We start from the raw sequence: 26935 nt of genomic DNA, 5'->3' as shown, positions 1-26935 counted from the left end.
AGAGCTGGGAAAACAGGGAGACTCCACTGCTCCTCCCAGCTTCCTGCCCGACCCTGGTGCTGGGAACTCTGCAGCCAAGCCCAGCCATCCCCAAACACAGATGTCGGGGTAGCCCTGTCTGGTCCCAGCACCCCCCCAGCCCGTCCATGGGGCAGCTGGTCCCTGGCTGGCTTTACTCACTGCTGTGGGAGCAGAGGGAGCTCAGGGCACTGCTGTATTTTGTTGTTTCCTTAGAAAGGGCAGCAGGAAGTACCTGTACCAAAGTGGTACAGGAGCAGTCAAGGCAGGTCTTAAAAAAAGGGGAGAGGCGCTCCTACCCCTGCACTGGGGACGCTCCTCGTGAGCCTAAGGAAGTGCAGCCTTAGGGAAAACTCACCAAATTGATGATCTGAAATGTTCAATTGGAAGCAGGTGGGTGGGAGGGAGCTGACAGGGTTCAGCTGGGCGCCAACAGCAGCCCAGGGATGTGAACCAGGAGCACCTGAAGCCTGGCAGAGGCTGAGGGCAGGGGCTGTGCTTGGCCGGAGGAGCACAGGGGCTCTCCTGCTCTGCACAGGCCTTACCTGCAGCCAGCTTTCTCCTGATGGACCAGGCACAGGTGAGCACGAGGAGAGAAATGAAATATTTTATTAAAACTGGTTCATCTCAATGAGCCATGGCCAACAGTAGGGCGGCAGTGCCGTCCATCCCCACTTCTCGGGTGTGCCGTGCTCAGGACGTGGTGGCTGCCGGGAGCAGTGGCCGGCCCTGGCATCCTGCAGGGCACTGGCACCACCAGGCTGTCCAGCCATGCAGGAGCGCCAGAATGCCCTGCCCGACACGGAGGGTGGCTGCTGGTGAGCCGGGGCATCAGTGCCTGCAGAGAGGGCAGAGCTGTGGGCCTTGGTCTGCGTCCCCTTGTCAGCAATTTGAGGAGAAGCTGATTTCTCTTTTGTTGGAGTCTCAATCTTTGTCTGCCAGTCAGCCATGAGGGAAGCAGCTGAATTTCTCTCCTCTTCTGCTGTAGTATCTGTCTGTGTCTCCTGCTCAGCGTATTGAACAGCTGAATCCGCCTCTTGTGCCTCAGTCTGGGTTTCCCTCTCCACACGGCGAGAGGCCTGTCTCCGTGGGCCAGGAGTTGATTTCCCTGTGGAGGCCTGGAAGGAGAGTTGAGGATTTGTAGAGGTCACTGAGCTTTCCCCAGCAGCTGCCGCTGGCACGGGGTGCAGGATCTGCCGGGCCCGCAGAGCTGAGGGCACGGGGTGCAGGATCTGCCGGGCCCGCAGAGCTGAGGGCACGGGGTGCAGGAGCTGCCGGGCCCGCAGAGCTGAGGGCACGGGGTGCAGGAGCTGCCGGGCCCGCAGAGCTGAGGGCACGGGGTGCAGGATCTGCCGGGCCCGCAGAGCTGAGGGCACGGGGTGCAGGAGCTGCCGGGCCCGCAGAGCTGAGGGCACGGGGTGCAGGAGCTGCTGGGTCTGGCCCTCACCGGTACCGGGCCGCTGCAGGCCCGCTGGCGTCTCACAGGCCGCTGCTGGGCCGGCGTGGCCGCCTTCGAGGAGCCAGCAGGGCGGGACCTGCGGCCCTGCACGCCTTGTTCCCGGCCCTCCTCGTCCGGGCTCAGACGGCTCTCAGTGCCCACCGAGCTCAGGGTGCTGCGGGACGGTGTCAGCCAGGACACGGACCGGGCCTGGGAGCTGCAGGGTGATGTCAGCCGGGACACGGACCGGGCCTGGGAACTGTGGGACAGTGTCAGCCACGACAGGGACCGGTCCTGGTCCTGGGTGTCCTGGGAGCTCCGGGATGGTGTCAGCCAAGACAGGGACTGGTCCTGGGTGTCCTGTGTGCCCTGGGAGCTGCAGGGTGATGTCAGCCGGGACACGGACCGGGCCTGGGAGCTCCGGGATGGTGTCAGCCGGGGCACAGACCGGGCCTGGGTGTCCTGGGAGCTCCGGGACGGTGTCAGCCGGGGCACAGACCGGGCCTGGGTGCTCTGGGAGCTCCTGGACGGTGTCAGCCGGGGCACAGACCGGGCCTGGGTGCTCTGGGAGCTCCTGGACGGTGTCAGCCGGGGCACAGACCAGGCCTGGGTGTCCTGGGAGCTCCTGGACGGTGTCAGCCGGGGCACAGACCGGGCCTGGGTGCTCTGGGAGCTCCGGGACGGTGTCAGTCGGGGCACAGACCGGGCCTGGGTGCTCTGGGAGCTCCTGGACGGTGTCAGCCGGGGCACAGACCGGGCCCGGGTGCTCTGGGTGCTGCGGGGCAATGTCAACTGGTGCAGGGACTGGCCTTGGGAGCCCCGGGATGGTGTCAGCCGGGGCACGGACCGGGTCTGCGAGCTGTGGGACGATGTCAAGCGGGGCACAGACAGGCCCTGGGTGCCCTGGGAGCTGCAGGACAGTGTCAGCCGGGGCATGGAGCGGCCCTGGGTGCCCTGGGTGCTGCAGGACAGTGTCAGCCGGGGCATGGAGCGGCCCTGGGTGCTGCGGGGCAATGTCAGCCGGGGCATGGAGCGGCCCTGGGTGCCCTGGGTGCTGCGGGGCAATGTCAGCCGGGGCATGGAGCGGCCCTGGGTGCCCTGGGAGCTGCGGGGCAATGTCAGTCGGTGCAGGGAGTGGCCCTGGATGCCCTGGGAGCTGCGGGGCAATGTCAGTCGGTGCAGGGACCGGCCCTGGGTGCTGTGGGGCGCTGTCAGCCAATGCACGGACCGGCCCTTGCTGCCCGGAGGCTGCCACAGCTGCGGGCGGGAGGAGGAGGAGGAGGTGTGGGATGGAAGCAGCTGCCCGGGCAGGGTGCTGGTGTGCCTGGTGCCATCCTCCTGTTGGCCTCTCTCGCCATCTCTCAGCTGGTGCCTCTCATTGGGACTCTGGGGACTGGGGTTCTGCTCCTCCATGGCTTGTTTTCCTGGGAGCTGGTGTCCTGGGAAGCTGCTACTTCCCGAGCAAGATGTTCTGCTTGAGTGGGTAACCCAGGGGGGCTCCTTAAACACCCCATGGCTGCTGTGTCACAATGGCCCCTTGGTGTCATGAGGCCCTGCATCACCCAGTGCAGTGTCAGGTGTCTACAGGGGTGGCTTCTGTGAGAAACTGCCAGAACTTTCCCCATGTCCAGCAGAGCCAACGCCACCAGCCCCAGGCTGCACCCACTGCTGGCCAAGGCTGAGCCCAGCACAGAAGGTGGTGACACCTCGGGGGTAAAAGGGTTAACTGCAGCCCACGGGAAGGACTCACACTGGAGTTCTTGGAGCACTGGCTCCTGTGGGAGGGACCCCACACTGGAGCAGGGGAAGGACTACAACCCCTCTTCCTGAGCAGGGACAGAAACAACGTGTGATGAACTGACCATGGCTCTCATTCCCCATCTCCTTGTGATGATGGAAGGGAGAATGGAGAGCCCAGGAAGGAAAGGGAGGGAGGGGAAACGTTTTTAAGATTTCTTTTACTTATCATCCTGCTCTGATTTTGACTGGTAATTGATTTCCCCAAGTTGAGTCTGTTTCGACAGGCAGGAGAACAAGCAGAGAGCCTGCAGGCCTGCTTGCTCTCCAGTGGGAATTCCTGCAAGGAAAGAGGGAGTTCTGCAGGCTTCTCCAAGGCTGACACAAGGGAAAATTCACCCCAGTGGGGCAGCATGTTCCCCTTTCCTCACCAGGCAGGCAGTGGTGCAGGAAGGAGCAGGTGACTAGAACAATCTGACTTTATTGGTGCAAACACTGGGCTTGGGTGAGTGGAATATTCCCAAGTGCTCCCAGGAAGCTGCCCAAGGTGCAGGGGTGCACAGAGCCAGCAGCCTGCTCCCTCCAGGTGTTCCTGCTGCAGAGTTCAGTCTTCATGGATGTTGAAGAGCTTTGCTACTTCATTGAGGTCCTCGTGCTCCTCCCCGTCTTTGATGATCTGGAGGAAGGAGAACACATTAAATCCTGCACATCCCATAAAGAGCCAGTGCTGCAGGACTGCCACAGCCAATGCCAGGAACTCCTTGGATCCTCTCTGAAGCACCAGACTGAGACAGCCACAACACGACAGCACTTTCTACACCCAAATTCACATGGGAGTCTTAAATGTACCAGCACCTGCCTACAGGAACAGCAGGAAAACCAACCTCCTGTCCCTGTGGGATTTGTTTCTGGGTTTCCCTTTAGAGCCAGGGAGAACAAGTGCTTTAAAAAGGGATTCAGCTCTGCAAAGGTGAGCCTGGCATTGACTTGGAGCCAGGATATCTGGCTTGAACCTGAAACTTGCAGACAAGATGAAGAGACCATGGATTTAGAGTAAGGACAAGGAAGGAAGGAAGGAAGGAAGTCCCTTCCACAGGGATGGCAGAAGCAACGTGTTTCAACTGCATCTTCAGATTAGATATCAACAAAGACATCTACCATGAATAGTTTGTCTTGGGACAGATCACCCGAGGGTAACTGTGGTCTGAAGTGATCCCACGGATCACTCCCACAGTTTAAACAACCAAAATTCTTCAAAGGTGTTAAAACCTGACCAGAGTGTGGCTCAGCTGAGCTGGGAGGTCCAGGATACCCCCACAGGGTGGGGCTGCTCCAGCCCTGCCATGGTGGCTGGTTTCGGGATGGTGACATTTGAGACTCTTTCAGACACTTGGACATGGAACAAAGCAGCACAAAGATGGGACATTCCACTGTCACTGTGACTCCAGCCTGTACTTACTACAGACCTGGAATTTCAGCCATGCCAAGGCAAGGCTTGGAGCACACACCTGATTCGAGTTATTTCTGTAAAAAATATGCAAACATACAAAAAAGCACAGGGACAGCTCCCCTAATTCACCCAGAACAGTGCCCAGCTCTGCACCAGACACAGCATCTGCCTTTATTTATCCTCACTTGGAATTGACAGATTGATTTTTCCACAAGGAAAGCCCTGCTCTAGCAAACCCCCCTGTCCATCACCCTCGCCCTGCACTGACCTTCCGAGCAATGGGCATCCTGTTGAAGATGTTCCACAACACGATTCCCACCACCACTTTATCCCTGAGGTAGAAAATGACACCTTTGCCGTAATCTTCTCCTTGCTTTGGGACTTGAGGCGTTGGTGAAGAGCTTTGAGAGATCTGAACTTCTGAGGCTTCCGCTTCCGTTTCGCTCTCAGATCGAATTCCAGTCCCTAAGGCAGAAACAGGAGGAGTCACACACCCAGTGCAGGCCATGTGATGATGGCAGCAGACTCAAGAGCGTGTTCTGCAGGAGCCTGAGGTGTTTCCTTTGAGCTGTTTCCCGAAAGTTCAGTTTCATTAACACAGGGATGAAACAATCCCAACATGGAGCTCAACACTGACAATCCCCAACTTCCACCCCCAAATGCAAAGGACAGCACAGCCTGCTTCCTCCAGGCAGTAGATACAAACTAAACATGCTTGGATCCAGAGTCTCTCTTGTCCCCAACTGATCATTTTATTGCCATAGAGATCAAACTTCCCTGGGAAAGTCTGCATGGCAGTAGAGGCATTCCCTGATATCTTCTTGGACGAATGTTGTGTTTTAATCACATTTTAATATAAAAGCCAGCCTTTAAAGCTTGGTCCAGAAACGAGGCAGCAGATTGCTGTTTCCTCGTGCTCTCGGAGGTCAGGGTGACTCTGTGCTCCCCACACCAGCACGTGCAGGAGCTCCCCAGTCCCTACCTGACTGTTCTGTCGCACTTTTGGGCGTGTCCTTGGCCGTGGCCTTGGCGAACACTCCCACTGTGGGCAAACTGCTGTCCACGAGGCCAATGGCTTCATAGCCCACGTTGGGGCCCAGGTCACTCCTAGGAATGAAGTGGAAATAAAGGAATTTGTAGCAGTAGTGAGACAAATCCAAGGCAGTTCCATCCATCCGTGCTCCACTCCTTACTCCAGCGTGGCGAGGGCGATGCTGGACACTGACACACGGAGTCTCCTGTGCACACACAGCTGGAACAAGGACTCAAGACATGACAAGCCCATGGCCACGAGCTTCAGAAAAACCAGCTCACTGACCAGAACCTTGAAATCCTTCAGGCCTGCTCCCTGGGAGGCAGCTGGCAGTGCTGTTATCCACACCAGGCTTGGCAGCATGGACAATCATTCCGTGAAGATTTTTGAGAGCATTTAGAAAAGACTGAAGAGAAGAAAACCTTGCCCTAACGCCTTCTTGAACTGGGCACCTGGATCTTAACTGGGGTGCTGACAGGAGACAAAGCAGCTGTGGTTTGGCACCAGTAAGTACCAGGTGTCTGAAGCGTTTCCCAGGATGCTGAGGAAACAGGTGCATCACAAACCATGAACACAACACAACACAACCTCCCCAGAATCCTCCAGCACACGCTGGAGTTGCTGCAAGGAACACGAGTAACCTGGCACCTGAGATCAGCTGGAGCTCAGGAGGGATCATGGAATTTCATTCCTCTCTTCTGCCATGGGCAGGGACAACTTCCACTATCCCAGATTGCTCCAAGTCCTGTCCAGCCTGGCCTTGGTCAGTTCCAGGGATCCAGGGGCAGTCACAGCTGCTCTGGGCACCTGTGCCAGGGCCTCCACACCCTCAGAGGAAAGGATTTCTTCCATATATTGAACCTAAATTTCCCCTCTGTCAGTTTGGAGCCACTCCCCCTTGTGCTGTCACTCCAGTCCCTCTCTGGCTTCCTTGCAGCCCCTTCAGACACTGGAAGATGCTGTGAGGTCTCCACAGAACCTTCTCTCCAAGAGGATCAGGATCCTGAGCACACTCACACAATGCATGAGGAATTCCTGTCCTTTCCCAGCTTTTCAGCACGGGGGAGGGAAGTGTCACTCAGTGAGGGCTGGCACAGTGTGACACTGGCACAGTGTGACACCTGCCAGCAAACTCGGGGTGTTCACAGCCCTCCTTCCTGCACCTGCATCTGGTCATGGCTGGGAGCACCCCAGGGGAAAGGAGCCCTGGGAATGGCTGTCTCTGTGTCCTGAGCTGCACTCCATCAACTCTGAAGTCTTTGCTAACCTCAAGGATTCTGTGGCTCTACGTTTCTTGTTTAAAATTAAAGTGAGAAATGCTCTGGGCCCCAAGTCCAGGCAGGACAGACCAAGAGTTCGGGTAAGTGACAGCAAGTCATAAATAATTTCTGTGGGGATTTCCCTGAGAAAACAAACTCTTTTACCCATATTTAGAATTCTGTTAAGAAACATGATTTGGGATTTTTAATTGGGCTGAGCTAACAGCCTTTTGGATTTTAATTTTTTTGGGGGCTTTTTTTTTTTTTATGTTTTCATTCATTTTGTTTTAAAAAGAACTTCAGGAAAATATAGCAAAATTACCCATTTTCCTGATACCTCTCTCTAGAAAAAACTTTTCAGATGCATCAAATTTTTGTCACTAAAACATCAGTTCAGTAAAGTGCAACACTCAGATCGACAGATTGGGCTGGGGAACTTCAGATAATCATAACAGAAAAGCTAAGCTCTAATTCTAAATGCTGCTAAATTCAAGCTGTAAATCAGTCTGCTCGGAGGAAAGAGCTGTTCTGTATTGCTCTGAGGAATGGGACTCATTCAAGGAGAGACTGGGATCTGCAGGAAGGAAAAACACTTGAGGGACGTGAGGGCAGAGCAGCAAATGCAAACGCTCAAACACAAATGCAGCAATTGCAGCAAATGCTCCCTGCCCTGAGCTTTAGGAACCCGAAGCTGTACAAGGTGTTTGCTGAGGTGTTTTCACTCCTCTTGGGAAACACACACTCCTCCAAGTGTGCCTTGTCCAAGCTCCTGCATCGTGGCCAAACGAGGAACCCCCCCAAGAGCAAAGGACCATTACCAGAACATGGACTGGTGCCAGTAGGGCTTTGCAGCTCCTGTCATGTTTTCTCCAGCCAGTCTCCCGCTCACCACGGCGTGGTCGTGGTGCTCCACGCGCCGCCGGCCCAGTTTGATGTCATAGAAGCAGGCAGCATCCCCTGCCTGCGAGAGAAGCAGCCCCTGAGCACCCCGACAGCGACAGCCTCCGGCAGCTCCCCAGCAAAAACCACGGGGAGAACCACAAGTGCAACGAGGAACTGAGTTCTCCTGACAAGCCCCAGGCACCACCACTACCTCATCCCACTCCCTGGGCTACACAACTCCCAGTTTTTCTCAGCACTTTTCCCTGATCTTTGGAAAAATAAAGCAGCATGAGGTACGTTTTCCAGAGGAATCCGAGTCTCAACGCCCACCAAGGGACTCTTATGCAAGCGAGTGATCCAGGCTATCTTTAGGTTACCCCAACTCCTCTTACACAGCATAAATATTCCAAACTTGCCGTGGTTACCACGGCAACGAGGTGGCTGCAGAGCCTGACCGGGCTCTGGGCGTGCGCTACAACCGCTCTGCTTCCTCTGCTTCCTCTCCTCACTCGCTCCTTTCACCCCGCTCACCTCCTCCCGTCACCTCCTCCCGTCACTGTGTGTCCCACTGAGCAGCAGCACTGCCAGCCTGGGCCCACACTCACCCCCCAGATGTTGTGCCAGGCTGTGCCCACACTCACCACCCAGATGTTGGAGCGTGCCTGCAGCTCCGCGTTCACCCGGAACCCCCCGAAATCCGAGTCCACCTCCAGCCCCGCTGACTTGGCCAGTTCCACGTTGGGCTCCAGCCCCACGGCAGCCACGATGTGATCTGTCTCCACCTTTGGGAATGCAGAATCAGGATGTAAATTCCCCGTGTGCCCCTGAGCGTGACCCTGTCCCTGCTCCCCCCTTTACCTTCCGGCCGTCCTTCAGTTTAATCAGCAGCCGCTTCCCAGACACTGACACGGATTTGACCACGGCGTTGGGCAGGACATTGACCCCCTCTGGAAACGAGCACAGGAGCCCTCGCTGCCTGCTCAGCCTGGCACATCCCACCTGCAGCAGCTGCTGGGTGAGGAACCAAGACAGAGCTCGGCAGCTCTGGGGGAAGCATGAGGAGAAACCCAGCTGGAAAGTCTGAAAGCTGCTTAAATGACAACCCAAAGTACATCTCATGTGATGACACGGCCACATCCAAAAGAATTCCCTAGAACAGGAACTAAGGACACTCAATTACCTATAGCTGTGCTGCAGCCAGACCCAGAGTCCAACAAAGCAGCTTCCAAAAAACAAAGTAACTCAGAGCTGTGGCCCTGCAATCCACACCCCAGTGACATTCCTCCTCCCTCTCCACTTCCCAGTGCACAGGATTATTTTGCACTTAATGCAGCAAATGGAAAAAGGTTGTCTTGGATCTTACTGACTTTATCAGCTAAACACTACAGCACCTGGCCAGGTGTGTGCACAGCACAGAGATCGTTCCAGGGAAACAGGCACAGGGACTGAAAGCCTCACTGGTAAAAGCAAGCCTTTTGCTCAGCCTTCCCAGAGGAACTGCCAAGAAGCCCAGGATTCATGGCAGCTCTGTGCTGCCCAAGCTGCCTGAACTGCAACTTCCCCTGTGCTGCAGCTGGGCCACTCTGCAGGGCCCAGCCCTCCCAGGGCTCCAGGGACAGAAGGGACACGGATGTCCCCAGGAGCAGCTGCCAGCAGCCACCAGCCCAAACCCGCTCAGCAGCTTCACCTCTCCTGACTTTCTCTGTGGTCCAGTTGCTCAGGTATTCGGGCAGGACTTTGCCCATGTTGCCCTTCTCTGGAAACAGCTGGATCACCTCCAGGCCTCGGGTTCGTGCTGGAAGGGAAGCACAGAGCAGCAGGATAAAGAGCAGCAGCAGATGTTGGGACACACACGCTCTACTTTACACAAGGTGCTAGAAGTTTCCAGATCTGGGAGTTGTGACTCCCAAGGAGCCACAAAGTGACTGACTACTGTTTCACATACACCTGCAAAGTCTACATTAACAGACTTTTAGGGAAAATGCTTGGTATTTTGGCAAACACTTTAAAAAATTATCATAAAGGCTCTAAGCACACACTGACAGTTAGAATCCAGCTGCTCCCCAGCTCTTTGAAATCACAGAATTATGGAATACTTTGGGTTGGAAGGGACCTTAAATAGATCATCCAGTTCCAACCAGTCTGAGGGTGGCATTGAGCACAGAGATCAAATGTGACTTTTCAGAGGGTGGAATGACTTTGCAGCTCCCACCTCTGTGGTCAGGGGCTGCTAATGAGGGAGAGACTGGGAAAACCTTGGCCACACAGGCAACCAAACACCCGTGTGTTGTTTCCTTTGGGCAAACACGGTCTCTGCAAAAAGTTTCTTTTCCCTGTCACAGCTGGGGACGCACACTCACCTCTCCTTCCCAGAGCACAGGCCAGCTCACTGCCCAGGAAACCACCACCAATAATTGTGATGGACTTGACTTCCCTGGAAATCTTCTCCAGCCTTCGGAAGTCATCGATCTGAAAGAACATTTACCCCCATTTGCAATCCTCTCTAACAGGAATGGCAGCAGAAAGAATTCTGGTCACATTCAATGGCTTTTATTCACTTTGGAAGGTGCAGCAGAGTCACACAGGAGGAAAAATTTTAAAAATACCTAAACCCCTGTTAAAGCTCTCGGGCTGAGGCAAGCAGGGGAGTGGTTGAGTAGACTCTACCCTGGTTTCCTGCCTGGGACAAAGAATAAGCAGGAATGGATTCCTGGGCACCATCTGAGGGAAGCAGTGCCAAGGCAGGACCATCCTGACCCAAAGCAGAAGAGTTTAAAAACTGAACACAGTGGTAAGTGGCTCTGATTTACTGAGCCTCCCTGAATGGGGCTGGAGGTTACCTTTCTGAACAGGGTCAGCCTTTTCTGCACGTCCTTTCCTGCTCTTTCAATGGCAGGCAGGTTCCTTGGGGATCCCCCTGGGCACAAGGAGGAAGGAAGGGACACGAATGACACCACAGCCATGGCACTGGATATCCACACAGTGCAAAGCTGTCTCGGATCTCAGCTGTGCTTCCCAAACTGTTCCAGTGTGGGAATATCCCAGTATCCCTGCAGCTGCCTGAATGTCCCAGAAAATCTGATGATGCAAGGCAGGTGAAAAACCCAGCATGGCCGTCTGCACAAGTGTCCTTCATGTGACTGCTCCACATCATGTTTGACACTGCAGAGACTTCTCAAATAGAACCAAGGAATCCCACAAGGGTTTGGCTTGGAAGGAACCTTAAAGCTGATCCAGTTCCACCCCCTGCCATGGGCAGGGACACCTTCCACTACCTCAGATTGCTCCAAGCCCTGTCCAGCCTGGCCTTGGACACTTCCAGGGATCCAGGGGCAGCCACAGGAAGAATTCCTTCCTTCAATGCCAGACCCTATCCCTCTGGCATTCCGCATTGTCCTGTCACTGCAGACGCTTGTCCAAAGTCCTTCTCCATCTCTCTTGGAGCCCCTTTAGGCACTTGAAGGCTCACAGATCTCCCCAAAGCCTTTTCTTTTCCAGGCTTGACTCCCCCAGCTCTCCCAGCTTGGCTCAACAGTGGAAGTACTCTAGAGAATTTAGCTAAATGTCACTGAAATAAAAAGCCTGGCACAAGACCACGAACAAGAGAAGAAACACAGCACTTACCAGTGGCAATGAGACATTTGTCATAGGATATCTGGGTCCCATCATTGAGCTTCACCGTGTTCCCTCTGACATCCATGTGCACAACCTGCAAGATGAGCCCAGCTGAGCTCCAGCTCTTCACTCCATGGACTACTGAGCTGCAAACTTGGAACTAACATTCCCACATCTTTAGGTTTAAAGTAGGGGCAGGAGTGGGGAAGTGAGAGGACTGGAAGTGGGAATTGAGACTTCTTTGGGAGTCACCATAACTCAGGTTGATCTTCCCAGGGTCTGAGTGTTGAAATGGGCTCAGACACAGCACAGCTCAGCAGGAAGAGGAATCACTGACACTTATCATAGCAGCATACAAACAACTGAAGATATAAATATTTTAAAAGGTTCACCTGAATTTCTCCACCTTCCTGCTGCTTTGGCACAGTGTCCCTGCTCACCTCATCACCCACTACCTCGATCTCTGTGCTCTCCTCACCTCACCTCCAGCCCACACCGCCCAGTTCTCACCTGGCACACCCCATCTCTAAGGTCTACATATTTTTGTCCCATGCCCAGACTCCAAACTTATCCTTCTCTCTTCCTCATCATCTTCCTTCAGCTCACTGCTATTCCTCTTGGCTTCTCCCTCTTTCAAACTTCATTTCAGATTAACATAATCTCTGCTCCATCACATTTTCCCCAAACTTACCCAAATTCCCCTTCCCAGCCAACTCCCCCTCCAACTCCAGTGGTTCAGTACCAGCTTAGAGTGCAGGCTCTGCTCAGGAAGAGCTGTAGTTACAACAGCCAGTGCTGTACCCACCTTCTTGCCAGGCAGAACTGCCACCCCACCATTTTCCACAGAAGACAGGTCCTGGACAGGCACGTAGAAAGACGGTGGCTGGAAATAGATACTGAGAAAAGCTCCATTACCAAACAGGTTCCCCTGGCTCTGGGATACCAGAAATCCAACCAGACTAAGACAGCTCTGTGCACCCATAACAAGCCCCACAATTATTTATCTATTTTTAGAATTAGGGTCTGCACACTGTTGAAGTTTAAGGGTTTGGATCACGGAATCGTAGAATTGGTCAGGTTGGAAAAGACCATGAAGTCACAACCACCAAGTAAGGCTTAATCACAGAAGTCACAAAAATCAAGTGTGGTTCTGTGTCCCTGGACCTCTGCTCTAACCTGGGGAGCTTCACCTTTGTTAATTTATTTCCCAGGACTGCTGCCCATGCAGGGACATGTTTAAGGGGAATCACAGCAGGCATTGAGTACTGAGCGAGCTCCGGTGGGAAGCAGAATTCCTCAACCCCTGCCAGCACCAGCACACCCCTCCCTGCCCCTCACTGGCTGGTGGCTCCTTCCCAAGAGCAGTTTGGTCATTGTCACCTTGTCCTGACCACTCTCCCCTGCCCTGCCCCCTGCAGTGCCAGTACCTCCTCTCCTTGCCGTTCCACTGCTTGAACCGCAGCGTCTCTGTCACGTTGGGGTCATCGGAAAACCAGAGCTCTTTGGAAAGGGGTGGGCGCATGTAGGGCAGGGCAGGGTCCTCAGACACAATCAGCACCTTCAATGGGCCAGGAGACACATGAGCTGCAGCGAGGGCAGGCAGGCAGGCACACACACAGGCTCTGCAGCCTTACCCGTGCTCCAGGATCGCGGGCCCGGATGGACCTGGCAGCAGCGAAGGCAGCAGTTCCTCCCCCGATGAGCAGGAAAGGGACGTGGGATGGCACCTTGGGAGGAGCTGCAGGTGACAGATGGGACAACTTACTGCAAATACAGGCACACAGCCCAGCCCCAGGGCACAGAGTATGGCACCAGGGGCCTCCCACGCCCAGACTTCCTTTGGAAATTGTTCTCCTCCTGCCCAGTACCCTTCCCATGAACCCCGCTGCTGCTTCCCCCAGAGCTGCTCCCTGCAGCCATCAGCCAGATTGCAGCAAACTGGTTCTTCTAAGCAAGCCCGAAACTCTGCACTGGCCAATCAGTGAACAGTTTATAAGAAAGGGAAGTTCCCCAAAAGGCCAAGGCACGTTTTTCTGTAATTTTTTTCAAGGAGACAACTTTTGAGTTCCTGCAGGAGGCACCTCCTCCCACAGGCAGGTCCCGTTGCTGAGCAACAACACAGTTAATCCGTGGGCAGGGACAAACCAGGCAGTTCAGTATCAGCACCAGAACTCACCTGCTGTGCCCTCAGGAGCAGCACCTGAAAGGGAAGAAAGACACGGCTTAAGTTAGGAAAGCACAGTTTGGGAGGTGCAGTTCAGGGCTGACTCCACCAGCCAGGGAAAAAGGCCCTCTGGAATCAGTGTCCTTGCCAGACTGTGCAAAGGTAAAAGCCAGAAGCAGGGCTCGCTCTCTTCTCTTTTTATAACAGGAGAAGTAAATGACAGAAATCAGCCCCAGGAGACATCCTACTTCATCCTCAGGAAAACAGCCTGTTCTGGGTCATGGAGCCAGCTCTCTCTGCTGTGCTGGAAGTCACAGAACAACAGGATCCCAGAATGGGTTGGGGTGGGACACATCTCAAAGCTCATCCAGTGCCACCCCCCCGTCCCCCACGGGCAGGGACACTTCCCACTAGACCAGGCTGCTCCAAGCTTTGTCCAACCTGGCCCTGAATGGGAATTTGAAACAACGGCACACACTGAGAGGTGCCATCCTACAAAGGCACAGCTGTGATTCCAGAGAGGCTCTGTTCTGTTTGTTTTGGAGGCCTGAAGCTCATGAAGAGCAGCCCAAGCCCTGACCTGGCAGGCTGGTACCCACCCGAGGACGCATCGTCCTGGGATCGCCGGCTCATCCTGGACATGCGGCTGGCGTCGCGCTCTTTGCTCTCCTGCAGAGTTCTGTACACCTGCAGACAGACACACAGACAGACAGGAGACATTCACCTGGAACCTCACAGCACCGAGGCACCACCCTGCTCCTGCCCCTGACAGGCTTTTGTCCACCCCACGTGCTGGAAAAGCCAGTGGCAACGTGTGGGGCAAAACAGAGCTCCCTGGACAAGGTGCCCGTTGGGAAGGTGCTCAGAAAATGACCTGGTGTGATGAGCCTTGGATGTCTGGCTGCTTCCCAGAAGCAATGAACCTTCCTGCAGGTGTTTGGCTGCACACCTGTTCCAAGGGGAACCAGCTCCAAGGAAGGAAATGCAGCCAAACCAGCCCCAAGACCCCCATGTAAGCTGAGCCATGACACAACACGAGGCTGCAGAAATGGAAGACAAAGCCAAAGAAAAAGCATTCCCCAGCTTCCAAAGCCCAGAGCCAAGAACCTGGCAGGCATGGTGTGGCAGGACACCCTGACATTAGCAGGACACTGAGCCATGGAAGTGGAGCTGCTCCAGGCATTGGCCCTTGGACATGGAATCTCTCCCAGCTGAATGCTGGGCTGGTTATTTGACTGTGAAACTCGGGATAGAGCATAAGCAGAGCCTGCATGTACAATTTACTGGTACAGACAAGCAGGGAACATCTCTGACATCATGTTAACTTCCAAGAAAAACTGGTAATGGGCAGGAGCTGAAGACACTGAGAATGCTGGGAGCAGGTCAGAGTCCAGTGTTTTTCCCCATGGGTAAAAACTTAATAGGGAAGCAAACCTTCCTTTGAAGCAAAACCCAGCCTTGCTAATAATCTCTGTCATGTGCACGACATCAAATTTCATTTGCCCATGCTCACAAGTTGGTGTTTTATAGCAAATTGTCTCAAACAAGAATGGAGGACTATAATGCCACGCACAAAAAAAGAGCACAGGACAAAAGCCTGTTCAGGGAACTGGAGAAATGTCAGAAGTATTCGAAAACAAGAACTTGTCAGTGTTTAGAAAAATTAAGATAAAGGTATTTTAAAGCCTTTTGCTCAAAGACAGAAAAGCCAAGGTTAACAAACCACCTCTGCTTTTACAAGCAGAATCAGGAAGGTTTTAAGCAAGTCCAAAGGGCAGCATACAGCAAATTAAATCTGATCCTTTAGGGAAAAACACTATTATGCCCAGGCAAAACATCAGATCAGGCCTTGAGGATAAACATTTCCAATGGGACAGTGTGAAGTTCCTTCTAGTCAGAAGCACAGCTATACTTTGCCAGGACATGGGGTGATGTTTCATTGCTCTTCCCTGAGGAAATCCCCAAGTTGGACAAGTTTTCTTGCCTTCCCTTTAGCACACTTATATTCAGGTATTATTTCCTTTTCTGCATGCCAACATTACTGATAGCAGGAGAGGTGCACTAATTAATAATTTGTGCCTTTACACACTTAGTTACAAACCAGAGATGGCCAGTTTGAGTTCAGATTGACTTAATGTGGAAAAGTTAATTCTAAGGCACGTTTCCCCACTTAGAACAGCACCACATGAAAATACTCAATTTGTAACCATAAATTATTTGGCAATGTCCCTTGAAAATGAAGTACCTGAGGCCAGGGAGCAGGAAGAGGGCTGGGATTGAAGGGTCACAGGGTGGGAGGTACAGACAGGAGCCCCCCTCCACCCTCCCACCCCACAAACACCTTTAGTGAAGTGTCTTACATAAACTCCTGTCCCAGTGACTGTTCCTCCCACTATTAAGTATAACAAGAGGTTGCTGCCAGCTTTGCCAGGAACACCTGAAGACGCCAGGGATCTAGAAGGGCACCTTAGCTGATGGCATTGCAAAACTGCAGGGGAAGACAGGCAATGGAAGAGAAGAGGGAGAGAGCTGAATATTAGGAAGGATTCTTGATTAAACAGGTCTTGGGAAAAGCAGTGTGCTTTGTAATTTCAGCTACCTTGTCTGTCAAAAAAAAAAAAAAAAAAAGGGCAGCAGGGCATAGGAAAGAATTATATTTGAAGGAAATAGGAAATATTTTTCTTCCATGTGCTGTTTTGAATTCTCCTTTTCCCCTTTCCCAGGAAATTCCTTAGGAGAAAGTTGGGATTTGGAACTTTTAATGAGTATGATCCTCCTAGAGAAAAAGCTTGGAAACAAAGATTGGTGTGGTGTAAACTTGGGATTTATCACTCCCAGGCAATGCTCTCTGGGAATGTCATTTACTCCCTCAGTGAGGCTCCAAACCTTTATCCTTTCCAAGTAGAACATAAATGCTCCCCAGCTGGGGGTTGATTTGGTATACTTACACAAGTTAAACAAATGTTCTGAACTGAGATTTGGCAAGGAATTGTTTGTTCCATACAAGACAACAGACAGAGCTGTGGCTGTTCATAACACAAAAAAACCCAAGAGTGCCTTTAAGGTAAAAAAAAACCTTAAAAGTAACTGAAATTACAGTAAAACCCAAGTAATCACAATAAGCTAATTTCCATTTAGCTCCCCTTGAATTTTTCTGAAGGAGGAAACAGGGACAAAACTACAGAGACCAAAAGTGAGTGAAGAGAGCTGGAATACAGCAAACGCTCGACAGGAGAGCTGGATTGGGGCTTCTTCCCAGGAACCACCTTTCTACTTACATAGGCACCCGTTCCTAAGGCAGACAAGCCCACAATAAGGACAAAAACCGAATTACTGCCCTTTTGCCCAGGCACGCCTGTGCCAGCCATTTGTCTGCTCAGCTGCAGGTCTGGGGGCACATTCCAGCGCTGCAACAACGGGCCTAAGGAACACAATTTACCGGAGAAACAACACAAAAACACTGTCAATACAAAGGTAAGTCTGGAAATTTAGAGGCTAAGTCAGTTCTGAGCCCAAATTCCTCCTTTGGAAGACCCAGCCCCGCATCTGAGCGACCGCGAGGCTTTATCCTGAGGCACAGCAGTGTGCAGCTGTGGAGAGCAAAATATCTGTGAGATCAAGGGGTAAGTGAATAACTGATAACAGCAGCATCTCTAGCAGCTGGAAGGGCTCCTGCAGCCGAGCACAGATGTGAACTGGTGGTTCCTACACCTTCTCCCGGCCTCTCCTGTCCGAGGATGCACCTGGCTCCAGCAAAAGCAAGCAGAGAGCCTCAGGTAACGAGTGCGGGCAGCAGGGCTGGTTACACCGACACCATCTGCTCACACGGCCCATTCCGCCGGGGTGAAGCACCAGCGGGGAACGGGCTTTTGTGGCAAAAAGGGATCCCCGATGAGCAGATCCAGGTGCACAAGCAGGACGGGGAGCACCGCGTGTTATTTCTCCATCACCAAAATCGCAGCCAGCGCCGGCGCGTTCATCCCCGACGGGAGCGGGGACGGCTCCGAGCGCTGCTCCGGGAGAGGCTCGGGCTCCCTCAGTCGCCACCTCCACCTGCCCGGTCAGGACCCGCCTCTCCCCCGCCTCGAGGCACTGGTTTGTGACACAATCCGCAGCACAGCCAGCAGCAGCGAAAAGCGAGCGAGCTCCCGGCCAGCTCCGGGTCACTCCCGCTGTCCCGAACGCGTTCCCGGAGCATCCGCGGCTCCGCCGCCCGCGCCCCTCCCGCACCCGCGCCTCGACCACGCGGGGTGCCCGTGCCCCCCGCAAACCGCGCTCCGGACCGGGACCGCCCCGGGGCCTTGGGCTGCAGCACCGGCCCGCGGGTGGCAGCGGCGGTGAATCGCGCCCGGTGCCCCCCCGGTCCAGATCCCGGTCCCGGTGCCGGCACTGACCCGCGTGTGCGCGTCCCCGCGGCGGGGGGCGCAGGGCGCGCGCCAGGCCCGCGCGCCAGCCCAACATGTCTCCGCTCGCCGCTCGCCGCTCGCTCGGTGCCGCCGGCCCGGCCCGGCCCTGCCCCGCCGCGCACGCGCCTCCCGCCGCTTCCGGGCGGCCGCTCCGCGCCGCCGCATCGATGGTGCCGGTGCCGCCGCCGCCGCCGCCATGTGGCGGCCGCCCCGCCGCCTCCCGCGCCCGCTCCGCCGCGCCACCGGCACCGCCACCGGCAACGCCACCGGCACCGCCACCGGCCGCCGCCTGCTGCTCTCCACCCCCATCTTCTATGCGAACGGGCCGCCGCACATCGGGCACCTGTACTCGGCGCTGCTCGCCGACGCGCTGCTCCGCCACCGCCGCCTGAGCGCCACCGGCCCGGCCCGGCTCTGCACGGGTCAGTGACAGCCCCGGCCCGAGCCCCTTCCCCGGGGCTGACCCCTCTCCCCGGGGCTGCTCCCCTCCCCGTGTCCCCAGGCCCCTGTGTCCCCGCGGGGCTCCGGGCTGTCCCCACGGCCTCTCTCCGTTTCAGGGATGGACGAGCACGGGCTGAAGATCCAGCAGACCGCAGCCGCGGCGGGGACATCGCCCGCGGAGCTCTGCGAGCGCATGTCGGGGCTTTTCCGCCAGGCCCTGAGCCAGGCCGGCGTCTCCTACACCGACTTCATTCGCACCAGCGAGCCCCGGCACCAGCGAGCCGTGCGGCATTTCTGGGGGGCCCTCGGCCACGCAGGGCTGCTCTACAAGGGCTCCTACGAGGGCTGGTACTGCACGGCCGAGGAGAGTTTCCTGCCCGAGAGCCAGCTGGCCGAGCGCACCGACAGCCAGGGCCGCCCCTGCAAGGTGTCCTTGGAGAGCGGCCACCAGGTAAAGGCTGCAGGAGCGCTCACCTGCCGCTCTGCTCCGGACACACCTGGGGTGTTCCGTGCTTCCCGTAGCCTTTTATTAATTTGTGTTGGCTGAGACTCACCTGTATTTCGATAGTGTCTGCCAGAGCCCACCTGGCAGGTGCACATTGCAGCTACGTGCAACGGGAAGGATTCAGCCCCTGCTGGCCTGGGAATGGTGTTCTGCAGGGGTGATGAGAGAAGTTAACTGAACTGGAGGATAAGGGTGTATTGAATGAGGGGTTCCTTGGGGATTCAGAGTTTCACACCTGCTTTGTGAGACAGTTCAGTTTGACCTCTGGACACTTACCCATCTCTTAAATGTGTTTTAGCCCTGTCTAAAGCAGTGTAACATCACCTGCCTGTGGTCAGCCACAGGAGTGTGGCACCTTCCCCAGCGTCTCTCTGCCACTGATCTCTAGAAGATGTGGAGTTACATGATTTAATGCAGCAGCTACAGATAAGCCTGCTCAGAGCTCAGCACAGGTTATGCTCTTGTGATATTTGTATGAGGCTGGGATGTAGGAGTGCACACAGAAAGGGCTGAATTGGCAAATAGTAACTCTTGAGAAAGTTAATCTGAGAAAGTTAGTCTAAGCTAATTGTGGAAAAGATAAGTTTCCAGGCAAAGTAGTCATTCTTTAGACCTAAAACAGTCAGCAGAATTCAAAGCCAAGTGTACCTTGAGAACAGTTCCTGGCATCTCCTGTGTTGAACTGTCCAAGGACCAGGAATGTGCTTGGAGCAGAGAAGCTCTTGCAGTGTGGTGGGAAGGGATGCGAGGGTTTATCTCCAGCCTGAAAGAGGCAGTTGGGCAGTTTGTTCCTTGGGAATTTTGTGACGGAAATGGGGGAGTTTGCACACGCCATAAACCCCAGACTTGTGGTGAGTGAGTGGGTTCTGGCACCCGCTGGAGCCTGGGGGTGAGGACACACAGCTTGTCTTTGAATGATGCTCTCAGGTCTTCCTTGCACACTGAAAGATTGCTGACCCAGCCATGGATCCCCGAGTGCCTTCCACAGCTCACTTGTACCACATCCACCCACCAAGTTTTCACTGGTTTAGCTAAATGTGTCATTTAATGCACTTAACTGTGGGGGAGAAGTGCTGCCAGTGCTGTAAGCAAACAAAGTTAGTGACTTTGATGCATTAAAGCATAAACTGAGGAAAAAGAGGAGTACGGCCCCAGGAGAACAAAGGCAGGTACCAGGAGTGGCAGTAGGGCAGGAATTGCAATGTCATTTTCCACTATTACTACAAAACTCTGTTGTTCAGAAGGTGCATTCTCATCTCCATATTTCCTTTCTGATATCACATCAACCTGGCAGATGGAAAGATGTTCCTTCCCAGGGTTACAGGTGTTTTTAGAAGCAAGATGCTGAGCCATCCCAGGCGCCTGAGTCCTCAGGTGTGTTCCTGGGGATCCCACGGAGGGAGTGCCTTGGAAAGGTGCTGAGAGCTTCCCGTGGCATGGGAGGACACCCAGACACGGGCAGCGTGCGACAGCCTCCATGCTGGGAACGGTGTGTGAAATTGCCAGCCTGTTCTCGGGGCCGTAATCCTTTCCTCTCCTGCTGTCCCAGGTGCACTGGACCAAGGAGGAGAATTACATGTTCAGGCTCTCAGCATTCCGGGATCCCTTGCAGAACTGGCTCCGGGACAACCCCCGTGCCATTTGTCCTGACCCTTTTCACCAGTGCGTGCTCCGCTGGCTGGACGAGGACTTGCCGGACTTGTCGGTGTCCCGCGAGCGCGGCCGGCTGCACTGGGGCATCCCCGTGCCCGGTGACCCCAGCCAGACCATCTACGTCTGGGTGGATGCCCTGGTGAACTACCTGAGCGTGCTGGGGTACCCCGAGAGCCACGGGCCGTGGTGGCCGGCCGTGCACCACGTCGTGGGCAAGGACATCCTCAAGTTCCACGCGCTGTACTGGCCGGCGCTGCTGCTGGCGGCGGGGCTGGAGCCCCCCGAGCGCATCCTGGTGCACTCGCACTGGACTGTGAGGGGCCAGAAGATGTCCAAGAGCCTGGGCAATGTGGTGGAGCCCGGTGTGTGCGTGGGGCAGTACGGTGTGGACGGGTTCCGGTACTTCCTGCTGCGGCAGGGCGTCCCCGAGAGGGATTGTGACTACTACGATGAGAAGGTGGTGAAGTTGGTGAATTCAGAGCTGGCAGATGCGCTCGGGGGGCTGCTCAATCGCTCGACAGCCCCCAGCATTAACCCCAGCAACACCTACCCACGCTTCTCAGAGGCCTGTTTCCCAAAGGTCCTGGATTGCAGGGAGGCCAAAGGCACAGGCAGGGCGTGTGCTGAGGACTACGAGCTCGTGGCAGCGGTGGCCTCGCTGCCTGCACAGGTGGACGGTTATTTCCAAGGCTTCCAGATCTACAAGGCTTTGGAATGCATTGCCCAGTGTGTGAGGCAGACCAACGGCTTCTTCCAGAGGCACAGGCCTTGGAAGCTTGACCGGGGGGACGCTGGGGAGCAGCTGTGGCTGGACACCATCCTGCATGTGACGCTGGAGTGCCTGCGCGTGTTCGGGACGCTCCTGCAGCCCGTGGTCCCACACGTGGCAGACAAGCTGCTGTCCCGGCTGGCTGTGGGGCCAGCAGAGAGGGGCCTCTCTGGGCTGGCATTCCTGGCACGCTATGATGGAAAACCATGTCCCTTTGAGGGGAGGCAGCTCGGACCTGACACTGGCATCTTGTTCCACAGGCTGGGCAAGTCGGAAACTGTGAAGAAGAGAAAGCAAGAAGCTCAAGTCCCTGACAAACAGCTTCTATGAATAAAAGCTTCTGGGAATTCCGGGACAACATTGTCTCTGTTAAAAGCACTTTGCTCCCATTCCTAGTGGTGGTATGGAGGGGTGGGAAGCCAGCCTGAGCAGGGGGGATCAAGCAAGCCCTGAGGAGAGACAGGCTTGGTCCCGGGACTCCTTGGTGGTGTCTCCTTGCACAGGGAGATGGGTGAGCAGTCGCTTTGCGATGTCCTCATCTCACTTTTGATCCATAGGTTTTTGGCCAGGTCAGAAGTAGCTGGGGTGGTCAGAAATGGTTCTGTGGGGCTGTGGTGCCCATGGGTCTCTAAACTGAGCTCCCTTTGTGGGTAAAAACAAGTCTGAGAGCCTCAATGAGGACAATCCTGTGTGGCTGCTCTTTATTCCGAGGGCAGGATGATGCCATGGTTAGAGAGAGGGTCTCATCCAGCAGTGCAGACCTGCAGATGTGACCAGAATGGGAAAGAGGGGGGATGTGTTTCATCAGGCTCAGCTTTCTGAGGCTTTTCCACCTGCTGCAAGGCTCCGTGCACCCTGTGTCATGTCCGTACTGCTGGAAGCAGAAGGGCACTGACACTCTGGGGTGCTGGTGACCACTGGGGGTTTCTGCTAAATCCCAGCCTCCAGTTTCTGCAGGTCCCATCAGTGCTGGCACTGGAGGAGTCATCTTCCAGAGGCTCATTCTGGGGGGTTTTGAGTTATTTTGGGATCACCTGGGCTATGTGAGCAGGAGCAATGCATCCACTGGGGCTCTGCCCCATGTTGCCATCAGTCCCCATGCCACCATCTCTGTGCCACAGCCTGATACTGTCCCAGTCCAGCTGAGTCCCCTCATCCCCTCCTGCCATGGTTCTCTCCTCCTGCAGATCATCACCTGCTCCCCTCACTTCTGCAATCCTTGTGTGCATCCTTCCTGCTGCAGCCCCCGTGCCGTGGGTGCTGCTGCCCACTGCCCTGTTCCTTGGGGACAGGAGGGACACGTCCCCTTCCCGGTGTCTCTGATGCTGGCACACGGGGGCTGTGGCTGCCCAGCCGGACATGGAGCGGGTCATCCTGGCACCGGCGTTGTGATCCCGCTGGCACCTCTTGGCGCTGGGAATGTGGGGGTGTCAGTGTCCCCCGGTGCTCTTGGCACGGGGAACGTGGGGATGTCGGTGTCCCCCGGTGTCCGGTCCCGCCTCGCTGTGCCCCTCGATCTCTCGTTCCCTCCCGGGAGGGGCCGGGCCCGCTGCCCGCAGCCCTGCCGGTCCCTGCGCTCCGCTGGGGATGCCCGCGCTGCCCGGGCTGAAGGCACTCGGTGCCCGGTGTGTGGCAGGGCTGGCCCGGGACCGGAGCTGAGCCGAGTCCGTGCCGGTGCCGGAGCGGGGAGCGCAGGGCGGAGCCGGTGCCAGTCCGCGGGGCAGAACCGTGCGGTTCCGTAGCTGGTACGCGGGGCTGTGCCAGTGCCGCTGCCGGTCCGCGGGGCGGGGCTGTGCCGGTGCCGGTCCGCGGGGCGGGGCCGTGCCGGTGCCGCTGCCGCTGCGCCGGTGCCGGTGCGTGGGGTGGAGCCGTGTTGTGCCGGTGCCGGTGCGCGGGGCGGGGACGAGCTGTGCCGTAGCTGGGGCGTGGGGCGGAGACGAGCGGTGCCGGTGCCGCTACCCGGAGCCGCGCCGGTGCCGGTCCGGGTCCCCTATGAGCCGGTGAGGCGGCAGCGGGGCGGGAGGGATGGCGGCGGGCGGCGGCGGGGGGCGACCGCCGGGCCCCGACCCCGCGCTGGAGCCCTACGTGCAGACCCGCATCTTCAAAATCATCGTGATCGGAGACTCCAACGTGGGCAAGACGTGCCTGACCTTCCGCTTCTGCGGGGGCACCTTCCCCGGCAAGACCGAGGCCACCATCGGCGTGGATTTCCGCGAGAAGACGGTGGAGATCGAGGGGGAGCGCATCAAGGTGGGCCCCGCAGCGGCTCCGGGATGGCTGACACCGGCCCCGGTGGGTCCCGCACCGGCCCCGGTGGGTCCAGCATCGGTCCTGGTGGGCCTCGCTCCGCCCTCCGTGAGCCCCGCTCTGTCCCCGCCGGGCCCTGCCGGCAGCAGCCCCAGCAGCGATGGCAGCCGGTCCCCATCCCTGCCGCTTGCCGGTCCCCATCCCTGCCGCTTGCCGGTCCCCATCCCTGCCTCTTGCCAAACCCCTCCTGGGGGCTTTTCCTTTCATCCCAGTTGGAGCGAGGGAGCAGGGCCAGGGAAGGATTCCCGTCCCTGTGTTGCAGAGATGCCCCTGGACCAGTCCCTGCTGCCTTGTCGCTATTTCTGGGGCTGGCTTGAGCCTGCAGAGATCAGAAGTGACGGCTCGGGGTGAGTCACTGCCACCCCTGCGATGGGCACAGCTGGATCCTCGCAGCACTGGGGTGGCTCCAGCTCCAAACACTGGACCAGCAAAGGGGCAGAGCTGCAGAGGGATGGGGGACAGAGCTCTGTGCCCCAGCCAGGGGGCTGGGGAGGCAGAGGGTGGTGGGCTGGACACAGCAGCCACACTGCGAGGCTGAGAGCTGCCACAGGCCAGAGGCAGCGGTGCTGGAACCTGCTCCCAGCTGCACCTGGAGCTGCCATTGCAGCAGGATGGATTTGAATGTGAAGGCTGGTGTGACACCTGGAAAGAATGAACAGGCCTGGAGAGCTCTGGTGTGTCAGAGCAAATCTGGCACGGGTAGGAAACCACCCAGGAGCAGAGTTTGTGGTGGACTTGGCCTGCCCAGCTGTGGGGATCAGCACCCACGGCCCCCGAGGCTGGTGCTGGAAAAACAAACCTCACTGCTGTACTGACAGATGGCTGAGCAAAAGTTGAACTCACAATGAAACCGGAGCTTGTGTTGGTGGGTGAGAGCTTTGTTTGTGCTCCTGGGCTGTGCATGGATGTTTTTCCCTCTATCCTTCAGAGGTGCTCATTCTCTCTGCCCTCCCAGCTCTGCCCAGCCCCACGGAGCCGTGCTGGTGTGAGCTGTGGTGCAGGCTGGCATGGAGCCTGTTTGCTGCCACTACCCAGAAAATGTTGCCAGGTTTTCTACCTTTGGATATGATTTGAGCTCCAGTGGGCAGGAGTGGGAGGCAGTGCAACAAACTGGCCTTTTCCTGGGATTTGTACCCAAGAGAGGAGGTGAGAGGTGGGAGAGGGACCCTCCCTCTCCTGCTCTGCCTGGGAGAGACTGGCCCTGAAAGGACAAAACAGCAGCTCTGCTTTGCCAGCGTTTTTCAATTGGAAAGGCTCCGAGGCAGGTACTGTCTCCCTGGGTACAGGGCAATTTGGATTAACTTGGAAATGGCCACTTCCAGGCTACAAACCATTACCAGGAAAACCCAGACTGACCCCTGGGGCACTCTGCTGGTTACCAGTGTTCACCCAGACTCGGTGTCACTGACCAGCACTGTCCAGGCCCAGACATTCAGCCAGTTCCCAATCCAGCTCACTGTCTGCTCATCCAGCCCAGAGGCCTCCTGCCATCTCTGTCACTCGGGTCAGGAAGTTGTCATCGGTGGTGTGCTGGAATGTTCTGGATTGCCTGTGCCCTGCTGGGCTGTCCTTTCAGGAGGTGTTGGGGTGGTTGAAGTTCTCTCTGAGAACCAGGGGCTGCAAACACAAGGCTGCTGCTCAGTGTCCCCAGAGCACCTCATCTTCCTGCTCTTCCTGGCCAGGTGGTCTGCAGCAGAGACCCCCAACAATGTCACCTGTGATGTTCTGTTCTTTAATCCTCCCCCATGAGCTCTCTTGGCTCCTCACCCATTCCCACAGAGCTCCTGGTCCTCCCACTGTGCTCCTACACAGAGGGTGGCTCCCCCTCCTCATTTTCTCTTTTTCTCTGTGAAATCGTCAGCGTTCTCGTTCATGGCGTAGGATTTGGTGCACAAATAGACATGGATCTGTTGGAGTGAGTCCAGAGGAGGCTGCAGAGACATTCTGGGGGCTGCAGCCCCTCTGCTCTGGAGCCAGGCTGGGAGAGCTGCGGTTGTTCAGCCTGGAGAAGAGAAGGCTCGGGGGAGACCTTAGACCCTCTTCCAGTGCCTAAAAGGGCTCCAGGAGATGTGGAGAGGGACTTGGGATGGAGGGACAAGACAATGGCCTTAAACTGAACGAGAGCAGGTTTAGATTGGCTATTGGGAAGAAATTCTTGGCTGTGAGGATGGGGAGGCCCCGGCACAGGGTGCCCAGAGCAGCTGTGGCTGCCCCTGCATCCCTGGCAGTGTCCAAGGCCAGGTTGGACATTGGGGCTTGGAGCAACCTGGGATAATGGAAGGTGTCTCTGCCCACGGATGGGGTGGGAATGGGATGGGATTTAAGGTCCCTTCCGGTTCAAGCCATGCTGGGACTCTCTGAAAGCTGAACCCCTCCTGCAGCCCCCTCCCCACGGCCACGCTCCACACTCCCGCAGCCTCTGTTCTTGTCTGCTTCGCTCCCCAGGTGCAGGTGTGGGACACGGCTGGGCAGGAGAGGTTCCGCAAGAGCATGGTGGAGCACTACTACCGCAACGTGCACGCCGTGGTCTTCGTCTACGACGTGACCAAGATGAGCTCCTTCACCAACCTCAAGACGTGGATCGAGGAGTGCAACGGGCACGCCGTGCCCCCGCTCGTCCCCAGGGTGCTCGTGGGGAACAAGTGTGACTTGAAAGACCTGATCCAGGTGCCATCCAGCCTGGCCCTCAAGTTCGCCGACGCTCACAACATGCTTTTGTTTGAGACCTCGGCCAAGGACCCGCAGGAGAGCCAGAACGTGGACGCGATTTTCATGTGCCTGGTGTGCCGGCTGAAGGCGCAGCGCTCGCTGCCCTGCCGGGACACGGAGGGCTGGCCGGCACAGCCGCAGCCGCAGCCCCGGCGGCTGGACGAGGCCAGCGGGAAAGGCTCCTGCCCGTGCTGAGCGGGACCGCCCGGACCCCAATAAAGGCTCTGAGCCCCCTGCGCTCCGACTCTTGCTTTGCGCCTCAGCCCGGCCGGGACACGGAGGGCTGTGATCGGCCCGGCTCGGCCACAGTCGGTCCGGTTCGGCCTGGAGCGCTCGGCTACAATCGCCCAGTTCGGCTGTAATCGGCCCGGCTCGGCCACAATCGGCCCGGTTCGGTGTGTAGCGCTCGGCTACAATCGGTGCTACTCGGTAACAATCGGTCTTATTCGGCTACAATCGGCCCTGTTCGGCCGTGCTCGGGCTATCTCGGTAATTATTGACCACACTCGGTTACAATCGGCCCGGCTCGGCCACGCTCGGCCTCACTCG

At 56.5% G+C, this 26935-nt stretch overlaps 4 protein-coding genes across 5 annotated transcripts; 2 read left to right on the top strand and 2 right to left on the bottom strand.

Annotated features, from left to right (window-relative positions):
• Positions 1-534: 534 nt before the first annotated feature.
• LOC106862159 (uncharacterized) lies at positions 535-3498 on the bottom strand. Its single transcript, XM_088173369.1, has 3 exons — positions 2427-3498; positions 1466-1976; positions 535-1136 (listed from the first exon to the last, which is right to left on the bottom strand). The coding sequence occupies exons 1-3, from the start codon at positions 2867-2869 to the stop codon at positions 630-632; spliced, it is 1461 nt and encodes a 486-aa protein (XP_088029495.1). The 5' UTR covers positions 2870-3498; the 3' UTR covers positions 535-629.
• A 156-nt stretch (positions 3499-3654) lies between these two features.
• On the bottom strand, positions 3655-18117 carry AIFM1 (apoptosis inducing factor mitochondria associated 1). 2 transcript variants are annotated; one of them, XM_088173350.1, is made up of 17 exons: positions 17991-18117; positions 15957-16084; positions 14196-14283; positions 13609-13632; positions 13067-13170; positions 12860-12990; positions 12238-12328; positions 11442-11526; positions 10658-10734; positions 10178-10286; positions 9505-9612; positions 8676-8764; positions 8459-8599; positions 7754-7896; positions 5626-5750; positions 4912-5108; positions 3655-3869 (listed from the first exon to the last, which is right to left on the bottom strand). In XM_088173350.1, exons 1-17 carry the CDS (start codon positions 18055-18057, stop codon positions 3798-3800), a joined length of 1779 nt encoding a protein of 592 aa, XP_088029476.1. In that variant the 5' UTR covers positions 18058-18117; the 3' UTR covers positions 3655-3797. The 2 variants fall into 2 exon arrangements, with proteins under 2 accessions (XP_088029476.1, XP_014746515.2); XM_014891029.2 differs by lacking the exon at positions 15957-16084 and adding an exon at positions 16875-17017 and having other exon boundaries at positions 17991-18072.
• A 38-nt stretch (positions 18118-18155) lies between these two features.
• Positions 18156-21728, top strand: MARS2 (methionyl-tRNA synthetase 2, mitochondrial). Its single transcript, XM_014891003.2, has 3 exons — positions 18156-18424; positions 18560-18894; positions 20498-21728. The coding sequence occupies exons 1-3, from the start codon at positions 18199-18201 to the stop codon at positions 21698-21700; spliced, it is 1764 nt and encodes a 587-aa protein (XP_014746489.2). The 5' UTR covers positions 18156-18198; the 3' UTR covers positions 21701-21728.
• Positions 21729-23380: 1652 nt separating this feature from the next.
• Positions 23381-26622, top strand: RAB33A (RAB33A, member RAS oncogene family). Its single transcript, XM_014891039.2, has 2 exons — positions 23381-23620; positions 26123-26622. The coding sequence occupies exons 1-2, from the start codon at positions 23396-23398 to the stop codon at positions 26579-26581; spliced, it is 684 nt and encodes a 227-aa protein (XP_014746525.2). The 5' UTR covers positions 23381-23395; the 3' UTR covers positions 26582-26622.
• Positions 26623-26935: the final 313 nt, after the last annotated feature.

The sequence above is a fragment of the Sturnus vulgaris genome, chromosome 14 (assembly GCF_052056855.1).
Source record: "Sturnus vulgaris isolate bStuVul1 chromosome 14, bStuVul1.hap1, whole genome shotgun sequence".
Classification (NCBI taxonomy): domain Eukaryota; kingdom Metazoa; phylum Chordata; class Aves; order Passeriformes; family Sturnidae; genus Sturnus; species Sturnus vulgaris.
Note: the sequence above shows the minus strand (reverse complement) of the source record. Positions and strands in the feature narration are given on the sequence as shown.